Genomic DNA, 12,537 nt, shown 5'->3' on the forward strand with positions numbered 1-12,537 from the left:
GGCTCGAACTAGTGAAAGATTATGACTGTGGTATTAACTACCACCCAGGCAAGGCCAACGTAGTGGCTGATGCATTGAGTCGTAAAACTCAATCTAAATTGGGAACTCTCATCACTCGAGAGACGGTGCTCATAAGGGAATTTAGCAAAATGAGCATAGAAGTGATTAAACCACCAGGGACGATAGCAAGCGTTGTGGCAACGGTACCTAACTTGAGGAAGACGATCGTAGAAGCACAAAGAAAAGATGAGAAAATGGAGAAACTACGGGAAGCAGTAAGGAAAGGAGGAGTCAAGAATTATCAAGAAGCAGCAGATAATGCTATCCTCTTTGAGGGAAGAATATGCATTCCCCACGATGATGAGCTTAAGGATAAAATCATGAGTGAGGCTCACGATACCCCTTATACTGCCCACCCAGGCAGTACTAAGATGTATCAAGATCTAAAGAAGCATTTTTGGTGGGAAGGCATGAAAAGAGACATAGCATCCTTTGTAGAGAGATGCCTAGCTTGCCAACAAGTGAAGGCCCTACACCAAAGGCCATATGGAAAGCTACAACCGTTGGAAATTCCAGAATGGAAGTGGGAGCACATCGCAATGGATTTTGTGACCAGTTTGCCCAAAACAAAGAGAGGAAACACTGCCATTTGGGTAATAGTGGATCGACTCACAAAATGTGCTCATTTTATACCAATACCGATCACACATGGGTCAGACAAGCTAGCTCAGTTGTATGTTCGAGAGATTGTACGCTTACACGGTGTACCCGTGTCGATCACTTCAGACCGAGACTCAAAATTTACTTCTAGATTTTGGATGAGCTTACAGAAGGAGTTAGGCACGAGGTTAAATTTCAGCACCGCCTTCCACCCGCAGACAGATGGGCAGTCTGAAAGGACAATTCAGACCCTCGAAGATATGTTGAGAACAGTGGTGTTAGATAGAGGTGGAAGTTGGGAAATAGTGCTGCCGTTGATTGAATTTGCCTATAATAACAGTTACCAGGCGACTATCGATATGGCACCATATGAGGCATTGTATGGAAGAAAATGTAGATCACCACTTTATTCGGATGAAGTGGGTGAGAGAAAAGTTTTAGGACCAGACATGGTCAATGAGATGGTTGAGATAGTCCGCCAGATCAGAGGGCGAATAAAAGAGGCACAAGATAGACAGAAATCTTACGCTGATGCACGTCGAACTGAGTTATGTTTTGAAATAGGAGACAAGGTCTTCCTAAAGGTATCTCCTACCAAGGGGATAACTAGGTTTGGTGTCAAGGGAAAACTTAGGCCCCGATTCGTAGGACCTTATGATATTTTGGAGAGAATAGGCCCAGTAGCCTATAGGTTGGCGTTACCACCAAGTTTTGGAAACGTTCACAATGTTTTCCACGTATCACAACTCAGAAAATACGTTTTCGATCCAAAGCACATAATCCACCAAGAAGAGATGATCCTTTGCCCAGACTTGAGCTATGAAGAGAGACCAGAGGCCATTCTAGATCGAAAAGTACAACAACTCAGGAATAAGGCAATCACATCAGTGAAAGTCTTATGGAGATACCACGGACAATAGGAAGCCACGTGGGAGCTTGAAGACAAAATGAAGGAGAAATACCCCGAACTGTTTTAGAAGAAATATGCAAATTTCGGGACGAAATTTTTGTTAAGAGGGGTAGTATGTAGTGACCCGCTCTTTTATATATTTTAAATCCAGTAATGAGTGTTTATTTTTGTTCATCAGTGAATGAAAACGGTTATTATCCTGATATGAATTCAGTTTATGATCCTAATTTTTTTTTATCAGAGATGGAGTATTATTTTAGCCGTATGCTTTTGTATGCATGAGAAAAACGCGACGAGGATTATTGAGTTATTCAATAATTATTATTTTTAATTGACTTAGCAAAGTCAAGTTATTTATTAATCGAGAAACGGAAGCAGTTATATTTTATTAATGCTACTAGAAGTCGAGGATTTATTCCGACAGCAAAGCAGATTAAATCTACGGATTTAATTTAAGTTATATTATAGTTTATCAAGTTAGCAGGCAAGGAAAAAGATATCAAACAGATACAATAACGGATGATAGAGAATAGAAGCCAGTATTTTATTACAGTTCACGAATACAGTCTACTTCCCAGCTTGGGGAAAATTGTATAGTATTTTACAAGGTTGAATTTACCACCATTTGCTTCCCCACCACTACACCTACTCTTCCACTACACCAACTTCTCCACTACATTTTTCCCCACCAACTCCAACACTTCACCCATTCCTTCCATTTCGCACCGGCAATCACAAAGAGAAGGAAGACTTGGCTTAACTACTTTGCCAAGATTTCAAGCTGCTCCAGTCCAGTAGTACCCCAACACTCGAAGCATTGGAGGAAGAAATCATTTACTGCACTGCTGCCAAACTTCAAGGAAGTAGGCTTTCTTCAACTTTCTTCATCACCTTTTTCCATATTCCACCTGCATTAATACAAGAACATCAATCTTGAATTATTTCAGAGCTATTCCAGTTCATCTAGTAACACCACAGCAGCCAACATCAATTACAAGCCTAAATTTCTCATTGAATTCAATAGCAACAAACAGCCACCAACACCAAGCATAGCAGGTATATACTAAGCTCAGCTCCAGTTCATATATCATATCATCAAGCATATGTTTAAAAGGAAATACATAGTATATGGGTGTATATTACACTTTGATAGCTATAGTTCATCAAGAGATTCACGAACGAGGATTTATAATAGCATAGAAGTTAAACTTAGCTTTGGAGAATAAGGGCCGACTGCCCAAGCAACTGTCAAACCCCGACGCCGGACGGAGCTGGCGGAAGCTGAACGATGCCGGGAAAGAAAAGGGCCGACTGCCTCGTCCGGTGGGGACTGAGTGACGATAACGGTGACAGGGACGAACTCTCTCGGCCTCACCGAGACTTGAAGGCGACAGCTACGGCGTTACCGATCTAGGGGGAGAAGAAGAAGACCGGTACCAGGACCGGAGCAGCAGCAACTCCAGTCGGCGGCGACTCCAGGCGAAGCAGCAGCCACTCCCAGACGACGACCGGCGCCGTTTGAGTCGCTGGATTCCGGACGAAAGAGTAGCAACAGCGGCAACGATGATATTTCAGATCCATGGCCCGATTTAGGGCTCTGCGATGAAGAGAAAAGGGGGCGCTGGGCTAGACTTGTAGAAGGCCGACGCCGGTGATAGCGGACGATGACTGGACCGCCGGAGAAGGTGGAACCGACCGGATTTTGAGGGGCGCCGAACGAGCAGGCTGGAGAGGAAGGGGCGAGCAGCTCCTTGAGAGAGAGAGGAGAGTGAGACGGCAAGGTGTGCCGCCCTCTGCCAGGCACGGCCGCGCCGGCAGCGGCGGCGACGCCCGCCTCGGCTGGAGACGGATCGAGAGAGAGAGAGGGTTAGAAGCGTGCGTCTGTGTGTGTGTGTTTCTTTGAGAGAGAGAAAGGACCGAGTATGTTGAGAGATGACTCGAAGTGAGAGGAGTCAGGCGGTCTCGCCGGAGCCTCGACGGCCGACACCTCGGCTGGAGGCGGATCGAAAGAGAGAGAGAACCGAAGGGAGCGGCTCCAACAGAGAGAAAGAAAGAGAACAGAGATGGGGAGGAAACGTGAGGTAGAAAGAGAAGGGCTCAGCCGAATTTGGAAGGAAAAGGGGGAAGAGAATTGGGTGTTGGGCCATTACATTGGGCTCGAATTTTTTTTTATATTTGGGCTCGATTTTTTTTTTAATTTTGGGCTTGAGTTATTGTTTGGGCCGAATTTGAGCTTGTTTATTTTAAGGAAATTGGGCTTTTCCTTTTAATTTATTGTGGGCCGAATTATTTTAAGCTGGGCTTGATGTTATTTTTAATCACTTGGGCTTCACATCTAAATTATGAATTGGGCCTCTGATTTTATTTATATGGGCCGATTTTAATTACTGATTGGGCCTCTGAATTTATTTATATGGGCCTTTGATTAATTTATTTCAGTTGGACCTTGGTTAATTTATTTCAGTTGGGCCTTATTTATTTTACTCAGATGGGCCTCTATTACATTATTTCGTTGGGCCTCGTTTGATTTATTTAATTGAGCCCAGCTAATCAAATTATTTATTTATTGGGCCAAGATTTATTTAATTACTTGAGCCGATGAATTATTTCAATTGGGCCTCTCATGTTAATTATTCAAGCCCACTTCTATTTAATTAATTATTAGGCTGCCTTATGTTGAGCCTTTTAATTATTTAATCTTATAACATTACTTGTTCCTAGTTATTAAGCCCAATTAATTATGAGGTTATAAAGCGAATAAGTTGAAGTATTTATTTATTTTCTATTGACTACGAGGAATGGGGTTTATTTAATCAGTGGAGTATAACATCCTGAAGAGAATAGATTAATTTTAGTTAATTATCCGGCTTCATGAGATGAGACTTAGCTTTGGTTTAAATCCGATAATCTGGATTAACAATAGAAATTCCCTGATTATTTCTGAATAATAATTCATAAGAGGATCATGCATCGTTAATTACGCATTCTCATTTAATTGAGAATTTTCCCTCGATTTAAAGTCTTACGTTATTTTCTCGGATTAAAGGTCGAGCGCAAGAATAAGAGCTCGTCAAGGAGTCACTAATCTGTAGCAAAGCTTTGCTATCAGGTGGGTTACTTTCATATATATCAAATGAGTTTAATGTTATGTTTGAACGGTTATTTCATTGCAAAATCTTTGAACTGAAAATTATTTCAAATGTTGTCTTGCCATAAATGTTTCAATGTTTGGTATGATATCTATCTGATGTGGCTTTGCCAGTTATTATGCAATCGAATTCGGGTCTTGAGCAGTTGATAGCTATCCTGCCAGGGCTAGTGTACACCAGTGACCGTGAGTCATCTAGCGGGTTGGCCGGTCAAGTGTCCGTGAGAGGTGGCCACCTCTCCGGCACACAGTTCCAGATATGATAGATTACAAGAGAACTTAGTCTGCAGACGAACTTTAAGAATCACAAATGAATTTAGTAAGCTTGGGCCTTTTTAGCGAAAAACTCCCTTGCTGTACTGTTTATGATGGCATGACAATTTACAACTTTACGAAGCATGTTATATTTCATAGTAGGCATATGTGCCCACTGAGTACTTTTGTACTCAGCCCTGCATATATTTCTAAATGTGCAGGTTGAGCAGCTGCCGATGGTGATGAAGTGACGAGCGGGACTCTTTTGTCTTATTATGTATTAATGAACTCTAGGGTTACATGTCTTCATACATGTAATCAGAACCTTATTCCGCTGCGTACTCAGAATTTTTATGTTATTTTGGATAAGTCGGAGTTATCCGAACTTACTAGTTATTTGAGTCTATACGACTAAAACTCCGTTATATTATAAATATCCCTGTTGTTAACAATGATACTGCGATCCTTTCTTGTTTGAATATTCCCCTTTCTACCCCGCTTCTAATCTCCCTCCATTAGTCACGGTTTCCCCGGCTTAATTATCCTTAATTATGTCCGGTCGTGACAGCAATGTCACCAGTTGAACGAACAGTGGTCAAGATTGCCTTATATAAAAATGTCTTTCCAGTGCCACTAGGACCATCAATGAAAAAGCCTGACCCAATTGGTGTAGCAAGACTGGACATTATCTCAAGATAAGCAAAGCATTGTCTTTCATTAAAACGACCCACCGAAGCTAAATCAGATTCTGCAATCGGCATATTAATTTCTGCTGCAAACTCACGACTATTTATCTCTTCACGAGTCAACCCAACTATATAATCAACCACAGAGTACTCATCTATCCCATGACCCATCACTTGCAACAAAGAATCAATGGACCTTAAAGATAACCGATAACCCTCTGCATGGTCTAACAGATAATCCCGTATTATATCAGCAGATAAAGCTTCTCTAAATTCAATCCACAGATTTTTGGGATCAGAAGGGGAATTAAAAACAAGAATAATCGCAAATAATTTTCGCAGAGCAGACGGCATTTGATAAGTTGCAGCTTCCTGAATCGCATGCCTAACATCGTTGTCAGAATCCAACAAGCCTCTATCAAGAGCTGCCTCGCGAAAGGACAAAAACAATACGCCATTTGATGTTCTCAAATCTTCAAAAGATGTTGGAGCCCTAACATGATTCAGCAACAACCTTAAATAAAAACGCTCCACTTCTGTAATATTGACCGAGACAAGTCTACCGATTGTCCCTAACCTAGAGCGCGGTGTCCACCTCCTAGTTTGTAAGCTCCATACAAAATGTTCAACAAATTCCCGATACAATAAATTTAGTGCTGCAACTTCAACAAATTTATTCATCTCAAAAAACTCTGTAAGTTGTGTCCTGTTAGCACGATCAGAATCTACAATTTTCGGAAGAGATTGGTTGGCCGCGAAGAAAACCTGCTGATACCCCGACAAATGAACGTGTAATTGCAAAACTGATGGATACATATCAAAAATATCAAATCCATAAATTCGCCACATAGCTTCCGGAGCACAAAGCCACCGTGACTTTTGAAAATCAGAAATCTCATCTATTGGCTCAGTAGATTCAACATCAACAATATTGTATGCTATTTGATCATTACCCTTACAAACATATTTGTAAAGATACTTCACTGATCTAACATCTGTACAAACCTGGACGTTAATATGGCAATCAAACTTTGCCAACAAATAAGCATTATAAGGGACCATCCATCTGTTATCCAACCACTTGCCACGCACCAAAACCTTTTTTCCATCATCTCTACGCTTGTAGTCGGGGTATGAGTCCAACCGATGTTCAGTGTTTGACTTAAACTCTTTTGGATAATAACTTTTGCATTTTTCCCCTATCATGCATGCATTCTTTGGGTTGAGTTCACCACATGGCCCATGCATCATATGATTGATAACACAAGAATGTAGATGCGGAGTCAGGTCAAGATCTGGAATCTCAGCTGATACAAATCGATCATAGGCCTCAGTTGAAGTTACCTTATATCGTGGTTGCAATATTATCAACCAATGAACATGTGGAAGGCCTCTTTTTTGAAATTCAATCACATAAAAATAAGCAGCAACTACCCCGAACAAAGAGTCTTTTACAATTTCCTTTTTTAGTTCCTCATTTTTGGCCCTAAAAACTCTTGCATACAAATCAGCTCTATTATGACTTTTCTCAACAGGAAATAATTCACTTTGAATTTCCACCCACTTTGGATTACAAGTCATTGTGAGAAAAATATCCGGGCGTCCAAATTTTGCGACAAGTGCCAACGCATTCATGTAACGACAACGTAGATCACGCGAGCCACCTGTAAAGGTCTTAGGAAGAAGAACACGCTTACCAACAGATTTTGCGCTAATAACACCATTAGATGTTATACTCTGAACTATCCCTTGATACGATTCAGCCCTCATTTCAAACTTAGACTGATTATGGCGAAAAAAATCTAGTCTTTGTGTCTCGATCTTAACATAAGTATCAAAGACAAGTGGACGCTGAGGCCGCCCGTTGAAAACCAGAAACCAAAAATAATAATCCCGTATAAAACAGTAACGAATCCTTAAAAAACCTACAGGCTAAAGGCAATAACCCAATTTGCTCCTAGTCCTAGAATAATGAACCTCATTCTCTAAACTTCAAAACAATAACTATAACGAAGAAACAATGCGACATGACATTTAAATACAATGAAAGAGCCAAAACACATGAAGACAAAGATCATAACACAAATAAAAAATAGAACAAAACCAAGCGCACAGTTGAATTTGGAGAGGCGGAATAGCTTTCTTAGAGTAGAAACACGCTGGGGAGAAAAAACACAAAATTAGAAAGTAAAAAAATGATGGAGATCATAAGATGTCAAAAAGCCAAACAAAACATATGAGCAAGTAACCTAATAGGAATCAACTGTCGTACTCCTTATTTAATGATGAAGGTCTTGAGAGTATACATTTAATTCTCAAGAATTACAGTTCTATATTTATGATGGTGCATTAGTACATAATATGTGGGTGTGTTGGAAAAAATGATGTTTCATAGGCAAGCTCAAGTTGTTTATACTTTTTAACATTGAACCTGAAAACTAATACATTTTAATTTACAGAGATTTGAAGACGTAAGAGAGAAAATCCATGTTGTGGAGACTTACTCAAGTGTCAGACAATACTCACTACTCTTGAAGAAGTGAATGTCAATGAACGAGCATGTGTCTGAGAATAATTTAGAAAAAAAAAAATTAGAATGAATATATCAATATATGTAGAGGACCTAGAGGTCTCAAAATAATGTACTACAAGATTAGTGAAATATCAATATATGTAGAGGTCTAAAAAAAACTAACCTAACTTACATATTGAATAGAACAATTAATACTGACTATACATAATTATATTAAATCAGTTATATTCAATTAATCAATTAAAATAAATTTAAATTAAAAATGTAGGCCCATTCCTCCAATCATATATAATTCATTACCATCACGTGCACTCATGAGCAAGAACCATACATTATTATCATCAATTAAAAATAGAGTCCTAGTCAAAATCCACACAATATACTCCATCTGCGTTTTTTCTTCTGCACACTTGCACCCACAATTTCCTCTCTCTACCCTGTAACTCTCTTTCTCTCTCTACCCTCTCTCACACCTTCATATCTCTCTGTACGTTTCACATTTGCAATAAAGAGTAAATCTCAATCCCAAATCCCTCTTCTTCTTCTCCTTTTTTCTTAATTTCAAATGAATAACCAGAAAGCCGCTGCTGATGCCGATACCGAAGCCGCTAGCTAGCTCTCAATATATTCAACAATTTTTTTCTTAAAACTCGCGTCACTCCCTCCTAAGAAATTATTTTGTAGACGGAGGGAGTATAAAATAACAACAACAATAATTAGTGGATAAACAAGTTGCCGAAATAGAAATTTTATTAAAAAAAAAAGATAGAAAAGGAACTTGAAAACCCCTAAAAACACATACGCTATGGATAAACAAGTACTATTAGTTAAATCTTAAAAAGAAACTAATTATATAAGCCCCAAACTTAAAAATAAGTCATCGCTTTACTTGTCTTAAATTTATTATGTACTTCTATATACTTTAGTCTTCTTGCTACTTTCTATTTCTTGATTCTCTATTTGAAATTTCCACGATACAATAATTTGAATATCGTTTGAGGACATGTCACCTCGAGTTTTTGGGGATTAGCTGACTGCATAAATGTTCTGTTTATATCTTCCTAGCCTTCTTCTTTGTGTTTATCTTTTCTATATATATTGAATTTTTCTATATGAGTGTATTCTATTTGATTGATAAATTTATCATTAGAAAAAGTGGAAAAACAAAAAGTTCCTCTTTTAAATGCCTTATTTTTTTTACCCACCATTTTCTACAAAAGAGAATTTCATCATTTATCATTTATTCTTTCAATTCCAAAGAGGGATAATATTATCCCTTCATTTTTTGTGTGACAAAGTAAAAAGGATAAATGATAAAGGTGAAAGGTCAAATTCTAAATGAAGAAAAAGAAAGAATACATTTAAAGTGTGAATTTTTTGTTATCCCTCATTTTCATATGATAAAGTAATTTAATTATCAATCAAAGAGAAGACACCCTACAATCCTCAATTGGCTTTAACTATAAAGGAGCTAGAGTCTTTTCTTTGGTTACTAATTTATCATAAGAAAAGGACAAAGTTTATCACATTTAATGGTCTCCATCTTTATTATGTTTTCTAGGATAAATAAATATGAAAAATATTATCACATCAATACCTCTTGATAATATTATCATGAATTAATTTGAATAAAAATGAAGCAAAAGGAATGTTCAGGAAAAAGAAAAATTCCATCCTGCTAATGGAAAAATATTCACACTACAACATGTGAAAAGGAAGTGAAAAATGATGAAAATATATGTTTTCCACCCTTTTAATAAAGAGAACAGTCCACAAATGTAAAATCACAACATATATGGGAACATCTTCATAGTAATAACTTGAATTTAAATTATTTAAAGGGAAAATACCTGTTTTTCTCTTCTTTGTTTTTCCTTTTTCTTTTTGCAGTACGTTTTGCTTGTTATCTGGGCTCGTCTCGATTTTCTTATATGGATCTACCGATTCAATCCTCCCTTCGACCAACACGAAAACCACAATGAGATATGAAATTGAGAGGGAGCTCAAACTTCAGCATACAAAGAAGATGCCAAAAAATGATAATAAAATTCGGACTTAATTTTCCTTTCTTTAGCCACATGTGTTTGACAGTATTCTAGATCTGTTTTCTTCTCTAGATACGAACCTAATTAATAATTATTATAAACAATATTGCAAATAATTAAATATTACAACTATGTTATCTATATTAAAGTTGCGATCAATCAGTTATATTGAATATCCAGTTGAACAAGCCAGCAAAGAATCGAGTTGAATTTTAACCCGGCCCTCAATATGGACAAGAAACACAAGAAACTGAACCACAACTTAGCTAAAACTCAACCAAGACTCGATGTTCCCGATCGGAACCCTCAAAGCAAACAACAAAGCAAGAAACCCAGCCCCAAGACTGATTCGATTGTGTTATTCTGAGCTCAAGCAAACAACAAAGCAAGAAACCCAGCCCCAAAACTAATTCGATTGTGTTATTCTCAGCTCAATTTCTCATAAAAATTCTAGGGTTATAAAAACGAAAAATGATAAAAGCAAGGTGCAGAAATCAAAGCTTACCTCCTTGTTTTGTTGGTGTTATGGATTTGTCTAGTGTGATTTTTTGTTGAACTAAGATCGGATTTCACACTTTCACAGGCAAATATTCTGACAAGAAATCTCTTTGTTTTTGCTAGGAAGCTAAACGCAGGTCGGCAGGTGGTATAAAGTAAATGTGAAGAAGAAAAATGTGTGGAGACAAAGATAAAGCATTTTTTTGTTTTTTGCAAAAAACCCACAAATGAAAAAAAATGACCAAAATACCCTGGGCACTATTTTTTGAATAGTACTATTCCTCCCAATAGTAAGAAAGTTCTCTCTTATTAAGATTGTTAAATATATATATATATATATAATATATTATATATTTACAAATATATTATATTTGTAAATTTACAAATAATTTACATATATATTATAATATATTTACAAATATATTATATATTTGTAAATATATATTATATATTTGTAAATTTACATATATATTATATATTTGTAAATTATTTAATATATACAATATATATTTGTAAATATATATTATATATTTGTAATTTCTTTTAGAGTAGATAGAGCAAAAATTATTTGAATTTTATTTTTTAAATGGGTATTTCGGATACCCAAATAACCCAATTGGTTAACCGAAGCGGGTATTGGGTAACCGAATTTCTAAAACGGTTCGGGAACGGTTATTGAAATTTGGCAATTTTGGGTTCGGGTAACCGAAAATTCGGGTACGGGTAACCCAACCCGAACCGATCGACAGCCCTAAAAACAAGAGATCCGAGTTTGGAAAGTGATATATGGTTATTATATTATATTATAAATAAATAAAAAGTATCCCTCTTATCTTAATAAATATTTGGATATATATTCACTACATGTTTCTTTAAATTTTGCTGTGTCTCTATCCTGAATATCTGGTTGGGGACATTCAAACTCCACTGTTTATATTAAATAGTGCATTTGATTACTTCCAGGTATATCTACTTTCTCAGCTCTCTTTACCTTTTTCATGAAAATATTTTTAATTTTTATATTTATATAAAATTAATACTAATTCAATTATTATATTTATAAATATAATAAAAAATTAATTTTAATTGAATATATTTGAATTGAATATTGAAAAAATAAAAAAGAATTCACAATTATAAAATTTGATATTATGTAAAACAAAAACAAAAAATAAGTTAAAAAAATTAAAAATAAAATACTACTTTCTCAGCTCTCTTTACCTTTTTCATGAAAAACTATTGAAATGGTTAACATATTATAGCTGACTAATATAACAATGTTTATGACAATAATTTAAAATGATCCAAAATCGATAAAGATGCACTATAAGTGCAAATTAAATCCGACAAATTTTTAGTATTACACTATGGAGGTTTACTATTTTTCACAAATAGTATTTTTTAATGTTTAAATGTTGTTTTAGGTTGTAAGCAGAGTGGTGCCTCATTGTAATGACCCGACTTTTTATTAAGGATTATATACTTTTAATTACTGATTTAAGGATTTATTATGGTAATTAGAGTTCAGCTTCCATTAATAAAATACGAACTTATATAAATTTGATAATTTATATATGTGATGATTTATTTTTTTTATTTTCAATAGATGATGCACTCAAAATATATTTTGAGTCCATTAATTTATTGTGGAGAATTTAACACTGAAGTGTTAAATATGAATCTTTTATCGATTGTTTACTTAAGCCCATGAGTAATTTATTTTATGTTAGAAGCAAGCTCAAATGGATTTTATGCTTCAATAAGAATTAGGCTTATATGTCTTAAATGTATTTAAATGAGTT

General features: G+C 36.2%; 1 protein-coding gene and 1 long non-coding RNA gene across 2 annotated transcripts; both read right to left on the reverse strand.

Moving 5' to 3' along the window:
- Window positions 1-5,518: 5,518 nt before the first annotated feature.
- Window positions 5,519-7,429, reverse strand: LOC131004562 (uncharacterized). Its single transcript, XM_057931269.1, has one exon. The coding sequence runs from the start codon at window positions 7,427-7,429 to the stop codon at window positions 5,519-5,521; it is 1,911 nt and encodes a 636-aa protein (XP_057787252.1).
- A 506-nt stretch (window positions 7,430-7,935) lies between these two features.
- On the reverse strand, window positions 7,936-10,929 carry LOC131004567 (uncharacterized). The gene is made up of 3 exons (XR_009095060.1): window positions 10,743-10,929; window positions 10,043-10,147; window positions 7,936-8,224 (listed from the first exon to the last, which is right to left on the reverse strand). It is a non-coding gene; the product is annotated as an uncharacterized LOC131004567 (long non-coding RNA).
- Between the last annotated feature and the right edge of the window lie 1,608 nt (window positions 10,930-12,537).

The sequence above is a fragment of the Salvia miltiorrhiza genome, unplaced genomic scaffold, assembly GCF_028751815.1.
Source record: "Salvia miltiorrhiza cultivar Shanhuang (shh) unplaced genomic scaffold, IMPLAD_Smil_shh original_scaffold_419_1, whole genome shotgun sequence".
Lineage (NCBI taxonomy): Eukaryota > Viridiplantae > Streptophyta > Magnoliopsida > Lamiales > Lamiaceae > Salvia > Salvia miltiorrhiza.

Bases quoted from the DNA above. Each gene is read 5' to 3' on its own strand.
- LOC131004562 (XM_057931269.1), bottom strand. From the start codon at position 7,429: ATGAGGGCTGAATCGTATCAAGGGATAGTTCAGAGTATAACATCTAAT.